This window comes from Cicer arietinum, chromosome 8, assembly GCF_000331145.2.
Source record: "Cicer arietinum cultivar CDC Frontier isolate Library 1 chromosome 8, Cicar.CDCFrontier_v2.0, whole genome shotgun sequence".
Classification (NCBI taxonomy): domain Eukaryota; kingdom Viridiplantae; phylum Streptophyta; class Magnoliopsida; order Fabales; family Fabaceae; genus Cicer; species Cicer arietinum.
Genome location: NC_021167.2, coordinates 23,373,043 through 23,388,160, shown reverse-complemented (window position 1 = coordinate 23,388,160; position 15,118 = coordinate 23,373,043). Strand labels below are relative to the sequence as shown.

Genomic DNA, 15,118 nt, shown 5'->3' with positions numbered 1-15,118 from the left:
TGACATATTTATGAAAGTTGACGTTCCACTCAAAAAATTTGAATCTCAACTAGTTAGTATTCAACAATTGTTGTTAAAAGTCGATGAGTATATCATTGTCTATAGAGCTAAAATTGGAACATGAGACAAGTGAAGTGTTTGTTCTTGGACAAAGCGATATAGTGGAGTTGTGTATGGGTAATCGAGAGTTGTGCATCATTATTATACAAATATGGTTGACGTAAGTACATTTAATTTGTAAAATTAGTAAAAAAATTAATTTCATTTATAACAAATACTTATTTTAATTTATTTATTTTAATATCTTAGATATATGCATCGCCTTTGTATTGACTTGGGCAAGAGTGGCGTGTATGGATTCATTGGTCCGTGTTTCATTCAGAGTGAATATGATTCTATTGGGGCTCAAAAATACATACAAAATAAGTTGCAGCAGGATCAAAAAGAGTGTTATCTATTACCTTATCTCAACAAGTAAGTAAAATTTTATTATAATTTATCCATTACAAGTTTATAACATAAATGTACTTAACATTTTTACCTTTTTGCACAATGTAGTTGTCATTGGCAATTGCTCGTTATTTGTCCTAAGAAGAATACTATAGTCTTCCTATGTTCGTTGGGATGGAAACCAAATAAAAATATCACACACATCGTCGATTTGTAAGTGTTTATTGTATTTCCGGTATATGTATTTCAAATGCACATTTAGATCTTTTTAGAAATGACTATGCATGGCATTTCTATCTCATTATTCTTCTCTTAACCATTTATTGCATGGCATGATTTGGTAAACCATTCCTTTTTCTCATTGTTGATGTAAGAGCCCCTGAATCTTAAGAAGTGGGAGGCATAAAGAGGGAAAGGGAAATAATTAGTTAGTGGAAATATATAAGTAGTTTTTCCTTATATATAAGTAACACATTTATGTTTATATAAAGACGATATATTTCATCTTGTTATGGACCATGCTATAGAAGGTTGTAGATAAATATATAAAATATGCCTGTGAGTGGTGACTATCTTAGTTCATTATATAATTTAAACGTTTTGTTTTGGAAGTACTACTAGTACCTTCTTATCTATGAGTTGTATCTTTGGCCACCAAAGAAAAGAGAGAATGATGTTTCATAATTTCAAGTTTCAATGTTTTTCCTCTCTATAATGAACAAAGTAATAAAACTGTTCCAATTGCATTCATTAAAACATGTTATTTTATTTATTTATATGCTAATTCATCTCTATGTGATTTTATTTGTTACACTTTAATGAATATTTTATTTTTGTAGAGCTTTGGGTGAATATAATAAGTCGCGAAGATTAAGAAAGAACAAGCCCACATGGAGCATTCCCATTGTAAGTTGTTTAGATTATATATATAGAATTTCAATTATAATTTATATGCTTTTATCTATATAATATTTACTCATTATAATTTACATATAATATTCAATTTTAGTGTCAAAGACAACCTAAAGGTTATGAGTGTGGTTACTACATTATGATACATATGCTGAACATTGTATCTAGTGGTCTTGTTGATTCATGGATGCGGGTATGTGATAGATTTTTTCAAAGTTAGTATTAATTAACTACTTATGATTTTTATGGTCACATGATTTAGATAACTTTGTTATTTCAATGTTTATAATTCAGATATTTGGAGAATCAAAACCATTCGAAGATGAAGAAATGATGAATGTCTGACAACGTTGTGCAAACTTGATTCTTGAACTAATAGAAAATGCTTGAAGCACTTGTATCATTTTAGTATCTTTAGACTGTTAATAGAAGATAATGTTTTTTTTTTTGAACTAGTGAATATTATGAAGCTCTAAATTTGATAATTTAGATTTTGTAAAAAAATTATGACTCATTATCATTGATTTTTAAATGTAAAGCTTCGTATGAAGTTTTGTGTTTTATGGTTGAATGAGAAATTCTAGTTAATAATGTAATATGTGAAATTATGAGGATGCATATGTAAGGGGTGAAAGTTATAAAGAACAAAAAATTAAAAAGTTAATTATTTAAATCGATTGGCTCATCGATAAAATAAACAATTTTGAATATGACTTGTAATATTGGTTCAAATTTAACCGATGTAATAAATCAATTTTGAATTTGACTTGTTATATTGGTTCAAATTTAATCGATCTAATAGATTAATTTTGAATTTGACTTGTTATATTGGTTCAAATTTAACTGATCTAATAAATTATTTTTGAATTTGACTTATTATATTGGTTCAAATTTAACCGATCTAATAAATCATTTTTGAATGTGACTTGTTAGATCTATTATTTTAGCTGATTTAATAATTAACTATTTATTACAACGCTTGATGTTAGATCGAATAAGAAACCGATCTAACAAGTACATATAAACCGATCTAACAAGGTTTAATTGCACTAGTGCGAATAATATTTTTGTTACTATCTCCTTCATACTGTTTTTCTACAAATAAACATATTGGAGATAGCTAAATATATATTATTAGAGAAGACAATAATATAATTAACACATTGAAGAGAAGAGGAAGATATTGAAGAAAATATTTAAGACATCATATTTATTACGTTCTTTGTTATATAACATAATAAAGTCTTTATAATAGATTATTTGGTCAATAGACCACAAAGTATGACTTGATCGTGATACAACTATCGAATAATAAAATACTATTGTTAGACCATTTGTGATCAAGTGTTATTGTCAATAAAAACGATATTAACACACTAAAATTATTGTGTAAGTAAACCGGTGACTGGCCACATCTTATGATATCCAATATTGAGGATACACAATGTCAACGACATGCAATATCATGAATATGTAAGATATACTCAACTTTAAATTATAATTAAAGTGTAAAAGAGTAACATGTATATCAAATTGACCACACATGAAAATGCTACATAAAAGCTATAAAAGCTATGTTAGTGTGATAAGAGACTCTCATGGTCACTATAAGAAATATTGAGGATACACAATGTCAACGACATGCAATATCACGAATATGTAAGATATACTCAACTTTAAATTATAATTAAAGTGTAAAGATTAAGAGTAACATGTATATCAAATTGACCACACATGAAAATGCTACATAAAAGCTATAAAAGCTATGTTAGTGTGATAAGAGACTCTCATGGTCACTATAAGAAATAATGAGTTAAAGTCAATATGATTCTTATTTGAAAGAGTTGTAGATTTTAATTCTATCAATCATTATCTATAACAAAATAATTATAAAGGTAATTATTAGGTTGATGAGTCATATTGAGAGACGTGAATGATGAGATATGATTCTTCCCTCCTACATAACATGAGTGATACATTGAATTTCTCTATAGAAGGAGATGTGAGAAATGATAGGTCATGCTGAAAAGTGATAATATATATTATTGGTCAAATTTGTTTTACATATCTATTTAGAGATCAAGAAATAACATAAGAGAACTTCAACGGGGATGACATATATAATCTATGCCTTTGTGTTGAATTAGACATACGTGCGAAAAGACATAATTCTACAATTATACCCGATATTTATGGAGGAACTTTTTATAATAATGTAAATATAACTGTAAAAAAAATCATTCAAAACTATACGTTTGACGTTCAAACATAAATTAAACCTATTTGTATGATGATTTTGTAGAGAGTCAAAAAATTAATTTTTTGACATGGATTAAAAACAAAAATTTGCAATTTTATAGAAACAAAAAATTATTTACTTTTTTTCGACATTTAAAATCTTAACTATATGTAGTTTCAATTATCTGAACTCTATAATTTTGGTATATATGATTAAGAAGATAATACATAAATAACCAAAGTTACATCGATGAAATTTAATATCCATAGATAGTTATTAAATAGAATAACACTTATAATCACTTTTAGAATAAGTTGATTCCCACTCATCTTTTATACATTTATTTTGTAAATTATAGTGACAAAATATTATGCTGAAATATAAGACAAGACAATATTAACATTATAATTAAGATTAAGATAACCAGAGTTTGTTGTGCATGTTTTTTATCCTATAATTGAAACTGAAAAAACATTTGATATGCTGAAATGCAACTTTGTACAGAATTCATCTTCTTCATGTTTAGTATAGGTGAGTTTACCGTTTTAGAAAGAAAAAGAAAACTTTATTATTTAATTTAAAAATATTAGTTATAACATACTATTTTGATTAGATAATAAAAATATATTTTATGCATACTTTATCAAAGAATTCTAAGCCATTTTTTAATTATGTTTCTTTCTTTTTTGTTTATATTTTATATCGATTTTCTCTCATATATACCAAACAATTAAACAATCATCTCATCTTCAAATTTTAGGCTAACAGTTGAAAATAAATTGAGGATAGTATAGACATAATTTTAGATAGTAAATAGATAGTAAAAATGTTATTTTTTGTAAGAAATAGTACAAATGCTTGAGTAAGAAAAAAAAAGTCAAAATAAACAAAGAAAATATTGCAATGGTCAAAATTAGGGTATAAAATCCTTAAGAGACTTTGACACGACAACTCAATCCAAAACCTTAAAGCATTAGATTTATGGGTCATTCATGTTATATATCCAATACTCCATCCGTTCCTAGTCAATGTGGGACTAATAACTCTTAATTGAATTCCAAGAATTAATTTGATGGACAAGATAAGAGTCAAGATATAATATAACCATCATATCATGTATTAATTAATCTAGTTTTTGATGAACTAATAGTGTATAATAGATTATTCCTGAACAATATTCTATTATGTCTTTCTAGTTAAAATTTTCATCCTAAATTTGAGTTGGGTTAGAAATTAGTAAGATATCATAGGAACAATAATTTACTCAATTACCCTTACAAAATATAATTTAAAATATACAAAATTGGAATATAATAAAATATAAATTAACAAACAATATAATTTGAAATTAAATTTTAAAATAAAATATAATAATAAATTTTTAAAAAATATCTATCATTTTATGACAAGGATCATTTTTTATTTTATATAACTTACTAAATTATTGTTCAAAACTAGAAAAATATGAAATTTATTGAATTTTTTAAAATAATTATATTCTTTTTGCAATGGTAGTTTTTTCATTCACATGTAACATATATGAAATATTTATTTAGCTTATCTAAAAAATAAAATAAAATAAATTTCTTGTTTGCAGTTTTAAAAAAAATGAAATTGTTTATTTACTAGTGTTAATAGATTTTTAAAATTAATTTATTTTATAATATTTTTTGTTAATTTATAATATTTAAAAATATTGAAAAATAATGATAAAAATAATAATATGTAATTGTTTATAATCAAAAATTTGTCATTTAAATATGACTAAAATAAAATATTGTGTATCAAACATATGACTAAATAAAATAATGTTATCTTATATTTATCAAACTCTATTATTATTATTTAGTTTTTATCTTATCATGTCTCTATCATATCTTGCACATCAAACCAATTATGACATCATCTAGTTTTGTTTTTCTTTTTAGTGATTTTTAAGCATCCATGTACCAAAATTTATTTATCATAATCGTTGATCTTAGAACCTCATATAAAAAGAGTCAACTAATTATTTTCATGTTATTTATGCTATTAATTTTCTCACTCCTGTTATATTTTTGTTTTTTTACTAAAATTGATATTCATTTATTAAAATTAATAAAAATTACATCAAACAAAATCAATACGATTCAAAATCACTAAAATAAAATAAAAAGATGAATATACGAATAAACTCATAACATCTAGGTTAATAGAGTAGAATGTCAATGTGTCTATAAATTTGACAAAACTTACGAATATGGTCAAATTAAAGTGTCTAAAATACTCATGTCACCGAAGCTACAACACTGATAACGTCATGATTGTATGTGCACTAAGTCGAAATTGACCTATCAATCTGAATCAAATAAACAACGTAACAAGATGAAAAATCAAAATATCTCACAAAACAACGTTGAAAATAGATGATAGCAGAATAAACAAAACAAAAAATACTATATATGTATTATATATATATATATATATATAATAATTCTCATTAGAGAAATTCTAATTCATTAAAACCTTTTTTTCAATGAGGTTACAAATTTATATTTATGGTAAAATTATTTCTAAACCTAAATGGGTCATAAGTGACACTATTCTCTAGGCCCAAATTGGGCTTACATCATGTTTTTCTAAAATAAACTAAATGTAAGGAAACAAAGTATCTTCACTTACATACAATATCAACTAAATATATATATATATATATATATATATATATATATGAAAACTAAAAACCACTTATTTTTATAAATGTAGAGAAAAAATATGAAAAATAAGTAATTTCAGACTAAAAATAACCTTAACCCACATACCTAGATTATCAGCGAGGCTACCAGTCATCACTAGACCAGAGTTGTTCAAGATATTATCACTCGCATAGTCAAGTCATTGAATAATCAAAATAGATAACCATTATATACTCATAACACTAATCATTAAATTGAATTATATATATAAGGAAACAAAACAAAACTATTTTATTGAATATACCTCATAGTTTTTATTGAATTATTGAAAATATGTGTTTTACATTGTTAAATACTATACAGTTACAAGATAGAGTTGGTTATCAATCAAGCAATAAAATGGTTACAATAAATAACTAACTCTATTGACTAATTGGGATAAACTAACTGTCTTAGCATCCTTTAGTTGTGTGATTAGGTAGCATGATGGTCAACAAGCAGATGATTGCCTTAGCATCTTTTGGTTGCATCATCCTCTGATTGTATCATCCTCTGGTTACATCATCCTCTAGATGGAAGACGTACCAATGCAAGCTTATGTGAGGATGATGTGATCAACTCACCCTTAACTTCTAATAGGCCCTCACAAATTGATGGTGAGTACATGTTGACCAATCCAAGCTTGAAGACAAAATGATTGAATCTTTGTGGATATAAGGCCTTAGTAGAAAAATCTACAAGTCGATCATGGTTTGGGACAGGTAAGAGCTTCATTGTACCATAATGGGATTTTTTTCCTCACTACATGATAGTCTAGGTCAAGGTGTTTTTTTTTCTTTCATGGAATACGAGATTAACTGCAATATGTAGTGCACTTTGACTATCACAATATAACACAGGAGTATTGATGCTTGAAATACTTAAGTCAATCAGCAGATAAAGATCCATTATAACTCACAAGTATTAGATGTCAAGGTTATATATTCTACTCCTGATGATGATTTGGTCACTGTCACCTGTTTCTTTATCTTCCAACTTATGAGTGAATCCCCAATAAAGAAACAATAACCTGATATTGATCTTATTGTATCCTTACAAGTTCCCCAATCTTCATCACTAAAACCACTTAATTGTAAATATGAAGATATTGGAAACAATATCCCTTGTTTAAGAATTTTCTTTAGATATATCAATATTCTAGTTGTTGCCTTTTGATGTGTCTCTGTAGGGCTAATCATGAATTGACTTAGTTGTTGTACTGCAAAAGTAACATCAGGTCTACTGTTTGTAAGGTAATGAAGTCTCCCAATTAACCTCTTGTAACTTGTCATATCAGTTTGAGGTGTGCCATCATCTTGCTGAAGGCCAGAATTAAAACCCATTGGAGTATTTGCTGGTTTGCAGCCAGGCAATCATGTATCATTTAATAAATCCAGACAATATTTCCTTTTATTAAGATAAATTGACTTATTTGTTTGTGTAACTTCAAGTCATAAGAAGAACTTGAGTGGCCCTATGTCCTTTATGTCAAAGAACTTATGTAATATCTTCTTGACTACTTTAAATTCTATCAAATAATCCACAACTAAACATATATGGTCAAAGATGTTAATGACTTAGAAGTGTGCTTGATAAACAAAAAGTAATTTGTTGTGGCCTATTTATATCCAACAGTTAACAAAACTAACAATAGCTTTTCATGCCACTGTCTACTGGCCTTTTTCAGACCATATAATGACTTTTCCAATTTATATACTTGATTGGGAGAAGAAGGTGATACTCCATGTAGGAGTTTCATGTATAAACTCTCATGTAAATCACCATCAAGTAAAGCATTGTTTTTGTCAAGTTGATGTAGATTCCAGTTCTTAATAGAGGCAAAAGGCTAATCAAACCCTTATTGTAGTCATTTTAGTAAGAGGGCTAAAGGTATCAAAGTAATATAAACCTTCATTTTGGTTATATCCATTTGCCACAAATCTTTCCTTATATCTTTCAACTACCCCCATCTTGTTTTCTCTTAATCTTGTATACCCATTTGTACCCTATAGGTTTAACTCCATGAGGTAAAATAACAAGTTTCCATGTATTGTTGTTTGATTGAAGAGCTTTTAATTATGTAGTTATGGCTTGCTTCCAGCCAGTGGATCTGTAAAATGATATCTTCATATGAATTAGGTTCAGCCTCATTGGATAAACAGACATTGAACTCTCTTTATGCACTAGACAAATTGGAATATGATACATAGTTGGATATAGGATATGGGGTTGTTCTTTGACTTTATGTGTTTACCTGGAAAATATAATCATTTAAGTAGGATGGAGGATGATTGATTTGTGTGGTTCTCCTTAGATTAGTGTCATTCGCTGCTGAATTTGGTATTAGTGTTGTTGGACCTGGTGAATTTGGTATCAATGTTGTTGACTGTGATTATCTGCATCTATGGTGGTTTGATCAGAATCAAAAACTGATGGGGAAACATGGTTTGATGAGTTTCCATTTGAAAGTTGAATACATTCCCATTATGCGGTTAAAAGTTTCTTTATTAGACATGTCATAGAGAATAAATCCTTTTGTTTATGGTTTGTAACCTAGAAAGACATATATTCTTGCCCAATGACCAAATTTGGAATGATTAGATACTAAAGTGGAACCATAACAAAGACATCCAAAGACTTTTAGATTATTTAAATCAGAAATGAAATTGTGCAAGCATTCATATGGAGATTTATTAGACAAAAGAGGTGGAGGTATCCTATTTATCAAATGAACAACATGTGCAATAACGTAAGACCATAATTGTTTAGGTAAGTTAGATTGAAACAATATACCACGAGCTACACCAAGAATGTGTTGGTGTTCTTTTTCAAGTCTCCCATTATGTTGAGGTGTCTCTACACAACTAGTCTGAGAATTATGCCTATTGATGAATAAAAATATGGCCATAGAAATTCCACATTATTATCATTGCGCAAAACTTTGATATTAGCATTATATTGAGTTGAAATCATAGTTACAAAATTATGTATATGTTGCCTAGTTTCAGACTTATGTTTCATGGAAATAACTCATAAATGTCTGCAATCAAGAATAATGAGGAAATATATAAAATTTTGGGTTGACTTAACAATAAAGGGTCCCCAAATGCCAACATTGACTAAATCAAAAGAAACAGAAGCATTGTGAACATTATCACAAGAATGCAATCTTTTTTGTTTAGAAAAATGACATATATCACAAATGTGTTTGTTACAACCGATAAAAGGATAAATTCTACTAAAAGTGTCAAAGCGTTTATTAGAGGCATGCCCTTGTCTAAAGTGTCAAAGGGCAGAAGAAGAAATAGTCCTAATGCTATTTATATAATTTTCATGAGTGTTGATACTTCTAGTTTCTGAATCTTGAAAATAGTATAGCCCATTTTTTATATTAGATGTACCAATCTTCTCAATTGTCCTCCTCATATCATGTATACCACAATTGTTAGTAAGGAAAACAGTGGAACATTTTAAAGATTTCCATAGTTTTGATATTGAGATCAAGTTGAAGGAAAACTGAGGTAAATATAAAACATTGTCAATCTTTAACTTATTAGTAAATTTAATGGTGCCAACATAATTAGAAATATTAGTATTTTCATTTGGCAATTTAATTGTTATTGGCTTGATCCTGAAAACATCACGATAAATTGTTAATTTAAAACAAATATGGTCAGCTGCCCATGAATCCAATATCTAGGAGTCATTATGAAATTGGAAATGTTTACCTAATGCCTTTAAAGGGGAAGGGCCAACCTGTGATGAAGAACCAACATGATTTGTTGAATGACTTGTTTCCAGGCTTACTTGTTGAATTAGTGACATAATGCTATTAAGATGATCTTGAGTGAAAGATGTTTGGTCCTTGACATTATCATTCTAATAAGATTCTTCATCATCAATCTTGTCATCATCTTGGTCACCACATACATTATTGGAGAAATTTTCACTTTTGGGCTTTGGTGGAAAACCATGTTTCCTATAACAAATGTCAACAGTATGTCCTATTTTCCCACAATATGTACATAGCTTTGTATTAACCTTTCCTTTGAATTGTTTGTCACCTACAACATTGATAAAAGCGGAAGGATTATCCAAATTCTTTCTTTCTGCATTTTCAACTACAAGTCCTGCCATCTTTGTCTTTCTTATTGCATTACAGGTGAATTTTTTTTTTTGTTTATGTTAGGTAATGGCTCCATAATGAGTATTTGGGATTTAACTATGTCAAAATGGTCATTAAGACTAATAAAAAATATTATAACTTCGTCTTCTTTAGTATACTTAATTGAAGCATATGTGCAGGGAGGTTGGGATATAAGATTATCCAGTTCCTCCCATATAATAGTCAGGCAAGGCTATAAATAATTCAGATATAGAGCCGTTACCTTGTCTTAAATTGTGGATTTCTTTATTTAATATTGGAATGTGAATTAGATCCCATTGATAAAATATTTCTTTTAATTCCAACCATACATTGTGTGGATTATTTTTTAAAGCTATACTTTGTGCAATTGATGGGTTAATTGAATTAACAATGCATGATAGGACAAAATGGTTGCATCTTTGCCAATACTTATGTGCTGGTTCAAAAGCATTTGGAAAGGATGAAGAACTATAAAGAAACTCACTCTTGTTTTTACCCAGCATGACTCTGGTTCAAGAAGTTGTCAACAACAAAAAAAAAAGTCCAAACAAGAATGCAAAGAAAGTGAAAAATATTGATATTAGGTAAAGTCCCTTTCAGCACTCCTCACATTATCACATATGTCACATGAAATGAAAAATGAACAAAAGCAAGTGCTTGTGAGTGTTTCGTGCAGGACACAACCTATCTTTGTACAACTGTCTCTTGAGTGCATGGATGTCAAACGTGACATCCTTACCAATCTCTATTTACTTTATTCTTATTGCTCCATTGTTTTTTATTCATTAATTTATGTTCTCGTCAAATTAAGTTTTCTTAATTATTTTTTACTATTTTATTTTAAAACTAGACAAAATACAATATACTCGACTTTTTAAGTTATTTAATTATATTAGATTAATTATTTAAATTTTTAGTTTAATTTATATATTTTGTCATAGTAAAATATTTTACACCATTTGTCTTTTCCAATCAATTATATTGCAATTTTAGAAATAATTAAAATAAAAGATAAATATTTTTATTGATTTCACGGTTGAAATTAATTGATAATATAAAATATTTTTACATTATCTGTGTATATTAATAAAAAAATTAACTTTTTATAATAAATTATTAGTTAATTAAATTTAAATTTTAAAATATGTACACTATTATCATTTTCAGTCCAACTGTAATTAAATTTAAATTTTAAAATGTGTACACTATTAGTAAAAGTAATACTTGAGGTGGCACACAAAATTTAAATCATTTCTTAAAGTTAGTATCTTTGTATTTTTGGCATGTTTAATAAACATGTATTATACTATATAAACAGTTACACTAACAAACAAGTTATTAATTAAATAGGAAAAATCCATCAAATTAGTTAGTAACTTTATGTAGTGTTCTTAAATAGATCTCTTAGATTAGGAATATTTTAAAAAAATCTTTGACTCTATTAAATTATCAAGTTGATTTTTATATTTAATTACATATTATTGATTATGTCATTTATTTTAATAATTTATTATTAATTTAGTCTCTAAAGATATTTTTACAAGGTAATGCATGAGTAAAATTTGACAAAGTCATTAATTTTTTTAAATATTCATAATTTTATTGACTTATTTGAAAACATTCTATAAATTAAAGACAATGACAAATTTTATAATTTACTCAATTAAATAGTTAGTTTATGATAACAATTACAATTACGAGATAAAATAATAAAAGGAATATATCATGTATTAAAAGCAATAATAAAAGACTAACTTGATAAATAAAAATTTAAAAAGTAATTATGATATTTTCATATAATTTAAAAGGAATATATTATGTATTTTGACTAATTTTAATTAACGATCAGCATAAAACTAATTTAGAGTAAAAGTGCAAGTTCTATTTCTCTTTTGGCATTCCTTTTGTGGTCTCTCATACTTAATTATTAGGAATAATGCTATTTTTAACTTAGAAACATATTAATATACCTTTTTTTATAGGATAAGAACAACCTGAAATTGGAATTCAAATCTATCTTCAAGTATTCAATAGTACAATCATTTTTCTATGTGTTGCCAAAAATCAAATGATTTAATTTCTCTATTGAAAAAAAGATATAATTTTGATATTATTTATTTTCCTTTAAATTAGACAAATATTGTGGTAGCTGTTCCATGTGAGACAGACAGAGAGGGAGAAACGTTGTCTTTATGGTCGTTGTAATCAGAACTGTTTGAAAGTGTTGTATCTCACATGTTTCCATCAAACACATAAAGAGTTCTTTGACTTTGTAAAGTGATGATTGAATAAATAACTTTAATCTTCTATGATCTTGTTGTGAATTGGAACATTGCAGAAGAAGCATTATTATTGGTTGCTGCAAAGTTAAGCTTTGAAGATTTTTGAGTTCAACTTCAAAAGATTCAATTTTTAATGAGTGTATGTATATCTTTCTTAGTTAAATTGATATATTTATTTTATTTTAGTTTAATTTTTCATTTTTTTGTGATTTGGTATATAAAGGATTTGTTGGACTGAAGTGGGGTGTATGTAGTAATTAATCTGTGTTTAGGAATTTTGTCTTTTATGATTTATTTTATGAAAAATTAAACTTTTTTTTAGAGATGTATATTATAGTTTGAGTTTGGATTTGATTCACAAATGGTGTTTGATCTGATACCATTTGGTTGATCATGGATGTTCCCCATCTTGTGTCTTGCAGTTTTCAATGTTGTTGTTTTCTTATGTACTTCATTGATTTAATGATAATCCAAGGTTTTTACTATAATTGATGCGGTCGCAATTGCAATTGCAGTATGATGTGGTTTTATATATATTAATGAAAAATCTTGATGTCACGGTTGCAGACCGTAATTTAAAACCTTCTGATTAATTGTCATGGTTTGATGTGATGTTTTTTAGTCCTATTAGTGAGTTCATATTTTCTTATGTTATGGTTTAGCAGTAATTCATCTCATAATCCTTATGTAGTACTCAACAATTTCTACAATAGCAATGGCTTGAAGTATTCTCCTTGATAACTTCATGTCAAAACTAGTTTTCTCATATGTATAATGTTTGAAAATGTGGCGACTTACATGATTTGGCAACTAATTATGTCTATGTTGCACCGACACTTTATATTGAGGACGTGTCTAACACTGACACATGGTTACGTACTTGCATATAATCACTTCTATTTTTTCAATTTATTATTGGTGTCTATGTGTTAGTGTTTGTATTAGTGCTTCGTGGATTCTGTATAAAGAAAGTTGATGGGAAAAAAGTCTTCATTTTTTGTGGTGAATGTTAAGTGACATGGGACTTGGATCATATGCTATATCATAGGGAAATTTAAATAAATTGACATTGTTCTGCAACATGCTATTAGTAAAAGATGTTATCAGATAACGGCTATAGAGGCGCTAAAGCATTGTTGTGCAGTATAATTTGAACAAACTACTATTTTCCGTGATTTCTGATCGACAATGCTGCTTAGGATATGGTTCTACTTGCCGTTTTTGATTGATTCATGTGTTGTAAATTAGGTTCATATGACATCATCAGGTGAAGTTTTTGAGAAGATGGAGAAAGAAGAAAATGGAAACCATGGTGATGATGTGCATGATATAGAAAACAACGGTCGATTTGATGGGAACGATGAGGAAATTGGAAGGTATTGGTCAGAGTTTTCTGAAAGGAATATGACATATGAAGAGCCACTTCTTGCGAAGAGGATTAACACTACTTCTCAAATTGCCATAGTTGGTTCCAACCTTTGCCCTATTGAAAGCCTTGACTATGAGTAAGAAACATTCAATTCCTTTTGGACAATAATAATCTTCTATTGCAAATTTGGTTCTTGAAAAATTCAATTATATTGTTGCAAGAAATTGTCTCTTTACAAGATTACAATATGTTTGGTTCCACTTTTGGAGCTAAAATTGATTATGGAGGTGAAATTTGATTTTGACGTGTTTGTGTGTGTGTGTTTTGGTGTTTGACTCACTGCCACCGTACTTACAAGAGCATTTCACTGTGAAAATACACAAGCTACAAACTGTAGCTTCAAAGTGAATGTGTTTGCACGTTTTAGGCACCACCAAAACAAATGCATACTGAATGTTCTCAAGTAGAATTGATTTTGCGTGTGTTTGTTACCACATCCAGAAAGTGCGTCAACCAACTTCTACAATTTCTTGCTTCGTAAAAGTCACAGTTGATTTTCCTAGGGACGCGAGAATAGCTGTTGTACCGCGTTACTGAATTAGGCTTAGACATGTTTAAATGTTCTCAGATAGAACTGATTTTGCCTCCATAATTGATTCCAACTTGAAGTTGAAGTTTGGAGCTTTTGCCATTACAATTGATTTTTAGCATGAAATTTTTTTTTCTACCAGCTTTTACATGAATGTATGTAAACATAAATCACTTTACATTCAACTTGCTTTTAAGCAGAATCAATTCATTTAAAATCAATATATGTTCACGCAGAAACGAACACATAGACATCATCATGCCTTGTTTTCTTTAAAAAGCAAAATTCATTGTGATATGTCAAAAACCAAGCTTTTGAAGTCTTATAATTATGTATCAGACAATAAAAATTATAAACAGCAAGAACTTTGGTAATGTTTTTAATGCATTGGCGTATCGATTAATGATGGAAAGAGT

The 15,118-nt window shown here is 27.8% G+C and overlaps 3 protein-coding genes across 5 annotated transcripts in view; 2 read left to right on the top strand and 1 right to left on the bottom strand.

Moving 5' to 3' along the window:
* Positions 1 to 83: 83 nt before the first annotated feature.
* Positions 84 to 1,810, top strand: LOC105852695 (uncharacterized). Its single transcript, XM_027337384.2, has 6 exons — positions 84 to 220; positions 310 to 474; positions 559 to 663; positions 1,290 to 1,356; positions 1,460 to 1,555; positions 1,657 to 1,810. The coding sequence occupies exons 1-6, from the start codon at positions 84 to 86 to the stop codon at positions 1,705 to 1,707; spliced, it is 621 nt and encodes a 206-aa protein (XP_027193185.1). The 3' UTR covers positions 1,708 to 1,810.
* A 4,926-nt stretch (positions 1,811 to 6,736) lies between these two features.
* Positions 6,737 to 15,118, top strand: part of LOC101510553 (chloride channel protein CLC-c-like) — a 14,154-nt gene continuing 5,772 nt past the window's right edge. The window contains exons 1-4 of one of the 3 annotated variants that reach the window (XM_004512587.4): positions 6,737 to 7,037; positions 10,864 to 11,046; positions 12,801 to 12,883; positions 14,012 to 14,249. In XM_004512587.4, the coding sequence (XP_004512644.1) occupies positions 14,029 to 14,249 (221 nt within the window). In that variant the 5' untranslated portion in view covers positions 6,737 to 7,037; positions 10,864 to 11,046; positions 12,801 to 12,883; positions 14,012 to 14,028. Of the gene's footprint in view, positions 7,038 to 10,863; positions 11,047 to 12,800; positions 12,884 to 13,992; positions 14,250 to 15,118 lie in introns of those variants that run through there. The other 2 variants (XM_004512586.4, XM_027337451.2) reach the window with 2 other exon arrangements.
* On the bottom strand, positions 7,224 to 7,658 carry LOC113788061 (uncharacterized mitochondrial protein AtMg00240-like). The gene has a single exon (XM_027337500.1). The coding sequence runs from the start codon at positions 7,656 to 7,658 to the stop codon at positions 7,224 to 7,226; it is 435 nt and encodes a 144-aa protein (XP_027193301.1).

Excerpts from the sequence above, each read along its gene's own strand:
- LOC113788061 (XM_027337500.1), bottom strand. The coding sequence starts at position 7,658 with ATGGGTTTTAATTCTGGCCTTCAGCAAGATGATGGCACACCTCAAACT.
- LOC105852695 (XM_027337384.2), top strand. The coding sequence starts at position 84 with ATGAGTATATCATTGTCTATAGAGCTAAAATTGGAACATGAGACAAGT. Across the intron at positions 475-558 it reads CTATTACCTTATCTCAACAA|TTGTCATTGGCAATTGCTCG; the intron begins GTAAGTAAAATT and ends TGCACAATGTAG. Across the intron at positions 1,556-1,656 it reads TTGTTGATTCATGGATGCGG|ATATTTGGAGAATCAAAACC; the intron begins GTATGTGATAGA and ends TTTATAATTCAG.